This window comes from Catharus ustulatus, chromosome 3 (genome assembly GCF_009819885.2).
Source record: "Catharus ustulatus isolate bCatUst1 chromosome 3, bCatUst1.pri.v2, whole genome shotgun sequence".
Taxonomy (NCBI): domain Eukaryota; kingdom Metazoa; phylum Chordata; class Aves; order Passeriformes; family Turdidae; genus Catharus; species Catharus ustulatus.
Window position 1 is genome coordinate 16054388 of NC_046223.1, and position 9283 is coordinate 16063670.

The window sequence follows — 9283 nt, forward strand, 5'->3', positions numbered from 1 at the left end:
GCCTGGGGGCATCTTAAAGACTGAAGTATGAGCCCTTTCTAGGGGGTGAATTTGGGCCAAAAGAAGCTGTTGATATCAACAGAGAATGTCATAGGAAACAGAGGCATCAGAAATAGGAAATCTGGGATGAGGTTGTTGCTCAGAATGCTGGAAGAGCATGTGTTTATGACAAACAAAAAAACAAAAAAGTATTTCTTGCTTTAGCTGACTTAACAGTGCTGCATGCAGGTAATGGTCAGACTTAGTCTCAACAGATGCAGAAATCTGCTGGCTTTAACTGCATCAACCCAAAGCCAGCCCTTCAGCTTAAGCTGACTCTGATTAAGGTGGACTGGGCTCTTTCATGCAGTTTCTCTTTATGGATATTGAATGTTACGGGATCTTACTCAGCAGAAAGCCTTGATTTTCCAACACACTAGTCAGGCTTATAAAGGAATCTGAGATGCAGATTTGTTTTGTTTTATTCTCCTTTGGAGAGGAACATTTCCTTCACAGATGCTTATAGCAAATTCCCATTTCTGAATCAGCAGTCCAGCATTTTTTAAGTTAAATACTGGTGCTTGCTGAAGCTTGTGGAAGTCCTGCAGGCGACATGAGAAAGGCTCTGTTTGCAACTTCTACCTGGAATCCATTTCATGTGTGATGAAGCAGACCTGAAATACCCCTCTTCTTTCATCATGGTGCTGTAGTGAAAAACATATTTGGCACTTGGAGAATAATGTGTGAAGCAATTAAAAATATGTCAGACCACGTTTAGTAATATTTTCATTGAAACTGTGTATTCCATCAGGAGAATCAGGCTTGTCTTTATATACCAAATTGTCATTTTAGGTAAGTTTCTCTGGGGGGAAAAAAGTGACCCCTTTCAGGAAAAAAAGAGTCCCATAGCAATTCACAGCAGTGAAACAGAGTGCTGACTGCCTATGTTGGCAGTAAATTGAGTAATTTCCACGTGACAGGTAGTAGAAACTCCAGGCTTGAGACATTCTTGGTAGATCATGTGAGCATGGAATCCAGTTACTCTGAGCAGTAGCAGGAATTTGTGGGGAGGGAGGGTGTTTTGGGTTTGGGTTTTTGGTTGGGTTTTCTTGTTGTTGTTTTTTGGGGGTTTTTTAGTGCACAAGTATAACAAGTCTCATAATGAGCAGGTCTAAATAACTAATTTAGATGGCTACAGGAAAAATGGTGCCTGGACACAGTCTTGTGTTAGAGCTTTTAGGAGCTTGTATCTAACCATCCACAAACTACAATACATCACCTGGTAGCTGTCTACCATCTCCAGTAAGAAATTCTTCCTGTCTTTCAGATTAGTTCTGTTCTTCTGGTTAAGCAAAATGGGCATGAGTTCACCTTAAGAATAGGTTGAATTTGAATATTAAAATGTTCTAGGACTATGTTGAGGAAAATGCTGTGAAAGAGCTAACACAGTTACTTAGCAAGGCCCTGGAAGTAGAATTGGAGAAATCATTGGGCAGGAAATAGTTTTGCCAGATGAATTTTCAGGTGGGTCACTTCATGGTGCTGCTCCATGGTTGGCATGGAAGGAGTGTGCCTGGGATGGCTTTGTACAGTGGTCTTTCTTTCCCTGCCCATAGCAATGCTGTTTATAATGCTCTTGTTTAAATACAGTTGTGTTGTAGATCTGCTGCTACTGTTAGAGTATCTCAGTGTGCACCATTTTAAAAAAGGGAAAAAAGAACAAATTGTACCACTTGGCCACTCAGACCAATCCAGCCCTAGAAAAATTACTGAACTCCCACATTCATATTGTTTATTTTGATCAGTTGTTTCAAAGAAATTTAGCACACTTCTTCCTAAGAAATCATATTCTTGCCAAATGTGTATAGCTCCTGGTCTGAAAACAAGCAGGTAGTCTTCTCCACAGCACTGTCCTTTCTGTGTCTGGCCTGTGGGCTTTGTGGCCTTTCAAAACTAGTCTGATCCTTAGGAGCTGCTGAGGAAACTTGATACTGAGTCCTACTCAATGTGCTATATCTAGAGTTGCCATTTTTTCTTGGTATTCCATGAGCAGTCATAAATAGCAATACAAACACAGTGTCTCTGAAACAGTATTTTATTTTTGGAAGAATTAAATTATATAGTGTCAGTAGTTGTTTTAATTAGCTATGTAAGTACTTACATGTTGTCAGTTTTGGTACTGTTTCCTTTTAAATGAGGATTGAATTTAAAGGGGAGGGAATAACCTTCATTTTAAAAAGGACTTTTACAGGAAACTGCATGTTTTATGTCTTAAGGGTTATTTTGAAAGCTGCAACATCCATAGAAACAGGATAGCAGGCTTTGAAGTGAAAGCATATGCCAACCCAACAGTGGTGCGGTGTGAAATCCATCACGGCCAGACTGGAGGAATCTATGTGCATGAAAAAGGAAGAGGACAATTCATAGAGAACAAAATCTATGCAAACAATTTTGCAGGTGTTTGGATTACCTCAAACAGTGACCCAACAATAAGGTATTGTTTTCCACATTATTATTTTATTACATAGAAGAGATTTGATGGGGATTGGATAAGTGCACTTTAATTTAATTTAATTTAATTATGAGGAGCTGTAAATACTCCTGTATATGTAGAAATGAAATTTCTCTCTGTGTTCAGTTGAACTGCATTTTTGATTTGTGTGTGCACTTATAGAGGTAGGATTTTCTGAAAACAACAGAATATATGTTCTTTATTTTAAGTCTGAATGGGATACAGTCTACATACATATGTAGTATTGTATAGTGTATTAAACTTCATTAATGTTGATTTTTTTTTCTTAGGGGCAATGCAATTTTTAATGGTAATCAAGGTGGTGTTTATATCTTCGGTGATGGAAGAGGCCTTATTGAAGGAAATGACATTTATGGTAAGCTGATTTGCTTGCTGCATATTGATTTCTGAGAAAAATGAATGTGTAAGTTGTATTAAATAAGGCTTTTGTTGACAGGTAATGCATTAGCAGGAATACAGATTCGAACAAACAGCTGTCCCATCGTTCGACACAACAAGATTCATGATGGTCAACATGGAGGAATTTATGTAGTAAGTGCAGCCTAGGACAGGCATAGACTTGTGTTCTGTTTTAGAAATGTTGGGGGAAAGTACACTCTGTGAAATGTTTGTGCTTACAGTGCTTGAGCTTCTTAGGTTATAAACCAGGTTCATGGTAAGCAACTGAAACCATGCTGCTATTTAAAAGATGAAGGTTTTTATGAATGCCACTAAATTATTCCTATTACAGAGTAAAATATTTAAAATGAGATAGATTACAGAATTTTATCGTTGCTTGGTTGAAAGCTTTTTGGAAAAGCTTCGTTTTCGTAGTAGTATGTCATAATTTAAAAAAAAAAAACTCTGTTCAGCTGTTTTGGAGTGTAATGTGTTTACCACTAACCTCAGGGAAGATTTTTTTTTACTGTCTTCAGGATGATAGAAATCACAATTGTTGTATTGAAAAAGTGGGAAATGAAGCACAATTCCCAGCGTGAGCAAGGGCTCTGCTAACTGAACTGAAAGAGCTGTCAGGTTCCCTTAAGCAATACCAGATGTTCAGAAATATGTGTCTGTCTTTCTGACAAAGGTTACCTAAGGTCCAGCTAATGCTGCAAGTGTTCAGCTTCATCTCTTCCTTGAGTAAATTTAATCAGTACAGCTTCTTCCCCTGCCTGAGAAAACTGTTGTTTGACCTCTGAGCCCAGACATGTGGTGGGGACGGTGACTTTGAGAGCCATGCCAGCTTTTTGTCCATCTGGGGGCCAGAGCTGGGTGTAGGTTTGAGCCAGGGCTTTCATATGAGTGCACAGCACTGGGGAGGCACCTCTCCTATCAACAGCCAGCAGACATTTACAAATACCACTGCAGAGTCTTAAAACAGAATGATTTACATGCAGGGTGTTCTTTGTTTCATGGCAAATATTCAAAATCGTGATATGCTGTTACTTTAAAAAAAAAGTGAAAAAGCTTACTCAAATGGAAAGGATTTACTTTGCTACAGTAAAGAAGCCAGAGGTGGGAGGGATTGGTACAGCAGGAAAAAAAAGTATTGGTGATTAGGAGGTTTTCCTAACTCTTAACCCATCTTGTATTTAGCATGAAAAAGGACAAGGTGTGATTGAGGAAAATGAAGTTTACAGCAATACATTGGCTGGAGTCTGGGTGACAACAGGGAGCACTCCAGTCTTGAGGAGAAACAGAATACACAGTGGGAAACAAGTGAGTTTTGCTGTCTGGTTACAAGGGGGGCACAGAAAAGAAAGTCCTGTGGTTTTATGCCTCATTACTTTGGAACTAATAATATAATTCTTGATGTGTTAGGTTGGAGTTTATTTTTATGACAATGGACATGGCGTGTTAGAAGACAATGACATCTATAATCACATGTACTCAGGGGTTCAGATAAGGTAACGTTTATTCTGATTTTTTTGCCAAAACAGATGTAGCTTGTTATGGGCTCTATTGTGTCTTTTTAGCTGTTCTTGTCATTTTGTTTATAAAAATAACTTTTTCTGAAATCCAGTATGTCAGAATACCCTCTGCTTTAACCTACAAGAAAGTTACCACAAATACAGCCTGGATATTGACTGGAATGTGTGTGTGGCTGTTGAATTCTGTAAAGCTAAATTATGTTTGCATGTTTGAAAAGAACTATATTTTAATAAGATTTTTAAGCAGTGAGACCCATGGGGCAGTTCTTAGGGGTGCTTGAGATGTCTGGCCTTGGGATATAGTAAATGACTATAAATTACTTCCTTTTAATGACTTTTAAATTACTTCTTTGCTAACATTTCACTCTAGAACTGGAAGCAACCCCAAAATTAGACGCAACAAGATCTGGGGTGGTCAGAATGGTGGTATTCTTGTCTATAATTCTGGTAGGTTTGTTTTACATGTTTATCCAGAAGTGTTTGTGTTCTGTGGTGTTACATTATCTTCTCATTCATTATACTTTCTTTTGTCCCCCACCCTTCCTTCAATTTTAGGGCTTGGATTTATAGAAGACAATGAAATTTTTGATAATGCAATGGCTGGTGTATGGATTAAAACAGACAGTAATCCTACACTAAGAAGAAATAAAATCCACGATGGAAGAGATGGAGGCATCTGTATATTTAATGGGGGAAGAGGTAACTTTTTCCCCTTACTGTTTTCCACTGAATGTTCTGGATAAGAGTTAAATTTCAGTTTAAGCAGTGTTATTTTTAAAGTGCTCTTTAGAAACAGCTCTTGTCTTCTGAAGTGATAAAATAGTTATAGCGAACATACCCTAATGCTTTTTAGCCTTAATTACATTAGTAATACTGAAATCTGTGGGAGGTAGAGAGGTAATTAATCTCATCCAAGATAACTGTTAGATTGCTGCTTAGGACAGTCCTTTTATCCCATTTGCTCTTGTAAGCTTTGCCATTTGACTGAAACACAGGGTTGGATTCAAATCATGTAGTCAAAATCATGCACCTGAGCAATTTAGGTTCTGCCAGAGTGTCCCAAGATTCAGGGAGGAAAAAACCCATAGATCTTTGAGGAAATTTTTATATACTTGTAAATTCAGAAGTGGTCTCTGTCTGAAATCCCCTGACTGTTGTGTGTCCTGGTAACAGCTTCTGATATTCTGTAGATAATCACATGCTCTAAGCGAGCTTTAATTTTAACTCAGCGTTTTAAAGTAATCTTGTCCTATAACAAAAAAAATGCTTGGTTTTGTCAGTCTGCTCATTTTAGAAGACAAGGAGAGATATTATAAAATTAGGAAAGCAGAAAGACTTAGTTTTCTGCAGTGGTGCCTATGATGGCAAATTCCAGGCTATGTGCTGAAAAAATACGCTTCCAAAATTATACACAGAGAACTCCTTGAAGCTGACATCACTGATGTCAGTGCTACTGGTGCATATTCTCCAAATGAAAGGAGTTATTAGCAGTACTGTGACACACAAGATCCTTTGAAAATATTTCACAGAAAGGTTACAGGTCAGGAAATGCTCCCAAGCTCAAATGTAACATTTGTTGGTCTGTCATAGGTCTTCTGGAAGAGAATGATATCTTCAGGAATGCTCAAGCTGGTGTTCTTATCAGCACCAATAGCCACCCTGTGCTAAGGAAAAACCGAATATTCGATGGGTTTGCTGCAGGTTTGTGCTGTTTAACTCAAATTTGGAAGCTTGGAGTGAGCTCTTAACAAAGCTTCCTCTAGTTTCTTCACCCATGGTTTTAAAAGAGACTGGAATATCCTTCAGTGTATTCTAAAAGTCTAAGTTCTCTAAAGAGAATGCAGAATTGTAGTCAGGGTGTATTTACAGCACTCTTGGAATTACAGCATGTTGGGAAATGACACATATTCTGTCTTCTCATTTTTTTGTGAAATACTTTTCATTATTTTATTATAGAAGCAATTGGTGAAGTTGTCTAGGATGTATTAATAGTTGGTGTGCTGGATGATGATATGAATATCTTATCACTGCTTTAAAACCTAGGAAATGGAGAAAATATACATTTTAAAGAGCTTTGAATTGCATCTCAAGTTCAACTTTCTCACTCCACAAAGCTGAAAAGTTGTAAAAATGAGCGTTTCTTGCTCCAGAAGAGATAAAGAATGCTTAACAGGGATTTTTTGCAATTTTACTGTTTAATCATCACAGTTTCATACGTCTTGCATTCCATTCCATTTCATCTAAAATGGCATTCTTGAGTTTTCTCCCATCTTTCTTTCAGAAGAAGCAAGTTTTCTGAGAAGAGCCTCTAAAGGTGTTGTTTCAGTGTGGTGGGGGGGAAGGATAGGTTGCTCTCAAGAACAGTCCCGGACAAATGACTTGGAAGACACGGGTTACTGATAAAAGCTAAGAATTAAAGAAATGAATTTTAGGTGCCCATCTTGAAAACTTTTTTAAAAATATATTTTTAAAGGGTAAGGTATGTGCACAAGAATTTTCAAATGTACATGAAGATGACAGCTCTAAGCACTCAAAAATCATATCAGATCCCCTTTGAAAATAAACATGATCATAGTACCATTTTATTATCAGATAAACCAGTAGTGTGTTGTTCCTCCCAGAAACTATGCATGCCAGCAGTAGCTATTTGAAAAGATTCAACAGCAGCATTTGAACCTCGGTTTTATAACAAATTACAGTGCTGTTTTGTATCTATGTCATTTTCCTTGAGTTTATGACAGCTTAAAAAAGCAACCAAGCTGTAGATTACAAGAGAGGAACAAATGCACAACCTCCAGGGATTTAACTTTGCCACTCTCTTTTGTCTCCTTTGTTCCCCTGACCCACTAAAGGTATTGAAATAACAAATCATGCGACTGCAACATTAGAAGGCAATCAGATTTTCAACAACCGCTTTGGAGGTTTATTTCTAGCATCTGGTGTCAATGTCACAATGAAAGGTGAGCCTAAGTCCTCCTGGTTTGTGTTTGGTCACTTGTTTGGTGCTGGCTCTTGGGTTTATCATCCCCTTTGTGGCTCACAGCTGGTACCACCTTAAGCAGAGTTGTTACTGAGTTTCAGCTGAAGGTAATGAGCCACATTAAGCTGTATTAAGATTTTTAGACAGATGCCTTCAAAGGTAACCTAAGGGTTTGCTGTTGTATTAAAATTATGTGATCAGCGTTTCTGTCCCAAAATCACTTCTGAGCTGTTTCCTTATCTTTGGTCCATCTCACACTCCAGTTCTGAGTGCAGTGGAAAGTCTTTTTCTCACATATCCAAAAACAAGTGTCCAGTAAAGAAACAGGATCTAAAAGTATGAACTTTCACAATTCTGAACACATTTTTTTTCATAAAATATTAACAGTTCACATATATAAAATTCCCTTGTATAGTGGGGAAGTATGCATGAAACAGGATCCTCTTGGTTGAGATGGGCATTATGGTTTGAATGCCAAACAGCTCAGGAGGTTATTAAGAAGAAAAAGATTCCATCTGCAGGATTTTTACATACTTGCTGTAGCTGTTAAACCCTTTCCTATGGCTGATTTGCACCTCTTAAAACATAAGCTATGGCTCCCTGCTTCCCAGCACCTGGGGTTCCTGATGGCATCACTCAGTGCTCTGATGCTGATGGGAGTGGCAAAACTTTTTGAGGTGCACTTTGGGACTAGATGGATCATGTAGTTGAGTAACAGAGAGAGAATCTAATTTGCTGTGCCTTGGACACATCTTTGACATACTGGAGCTGGTCAGACCTAATTTCCACTTCCATTGTGTTGGAAAGTACTTAATTCTTAAACTTTCCTAGGGAAAGAGCCATCCTTTTCTTCTTTCTAAGGGAGGCTTAAAAGGCCTTATGGTAAATGAGAGGCTTTCAAACATTGGGTTTCAGGCTCCTCAGCAGAAAACTTAAACCTGTTAGGAAGGCTTGTGTATCTCTAAGCATTTATTAATAGCCAAGATCAAAAAGATCAAAATGTGTGCAAAGAGGTGTTAACTTTCTTCAGGAGTGCATGGCACTCCAGGCACATGGGCATTGAGGATTTTATATTCTTAAATGCCAAACTGAAATGTGGATATAGAACGAACTGTTTCTAATGGAACCTTTGCATCAATGCCTCAAGGGGAAAAAAAAAATCATTGATCCAGATGTGATTAGTTCTGGATGTTTTTTCCTCCCAACAGATAACAAAATAATGAACAATCAAGATGCCATAGAGAAAGCTGTCAGTAGAGGCCAGTGTTTATATAAGATCTCAAGCTACACCAGCTACCCGATGCATGACTTCTACAGGTAACAGGTTCTTTCCCATCACCTCCAGTAAGGCTTTCCAATAAACCCCCTTTCTCTTACAGAAAGGCCCCTAGAACAGCTGCTGGGTGTCAGTGAACACACAAATGTGTGCTCTTCCTCAGCTGCAACAGAAGAGGATTTAACAAGTCCCCATTTTCTGCCTTTGGGCTTGAGGAAAAGAGATGGTTTCTGTGAACCTGAGCCCAAGGGGTTGCACAGCACGGCTGTGTTTGTGACACAAGCAACAGAAAGTGTGCTGTGAAGTCCAACTTTATGTAAAATTCTCAAACTTTGCAGTCCTGTGTACCCTCTTTTCTTCAGTGCATTTCTGGCCCTCCAGCCTCCTGGAGCACTTCACTTGAGAGCTGGTCAGGTTTTGATTCCTGCCTAATGTGCTGCTTTTCCCTCCAGATGTCACACTTGCAACACCACAGACCGTAACGCCATCTGTGTGAACTGCATCAAGAAGTGCCATCAAGGACACGACGTAGAATTCATTAGACATGATAGGTATGTATCCAGCCAGGGTGTGGGGCTGCTCCCAGAGCAGCAGGGAATGGT

General features: G+C 38.7%; 1 protein-coding gene across 3 annotated transcripts in view; it reads left to right on the plus strand.

Moving 5' to 3' along the window:
• Window positions 1–9283, plus strand: part of FBXO11 (F-box protein 11) — a 69631-nt gene that overhangs the window by 58983 nt on the left and 1365 nt on the right. For all 3 annotated transcript variants that reach the window (XM_033053806.2, XM_033053807.2, XM_033053808.2), the window contains exons 12-22: window positions 2256–2473; window positions 2782–2867; window positions 2949–3043; window positions 4091–4213; window positions 4316–4401; window positions 4796–4872; window positions 4981–5124; window positions 6016–6126; window positions 7278–7385; window positions 8614–8722; window positions 9134–9232. In XM_033053806.2, the coding sequence (XP_032909697.1) occupies window positions 2256–2473; window positions 2782–2867; window positions 2949–3043; window positions 4091–4213; window positions 4316–4401; window positions 4796–4872; window positions 4981–5124; window positions 6016–6126; window positions 7278–7385; window positions 8614–8722; window positions 9134–9232 (1256 nt within the window). The remainder of the gene's footprint in view (window positions 1–2255; window positions 2474–2781; window positions 2868–2948; window positions 3044–4090; window positions 4214–4315; window positions 4402–4795; window positions 4873–4980; window positions 5125–6015; window positions 6127–7277; window positions 7386–8613; window positions 8723–9133; window positions 9233–9283) is intronic.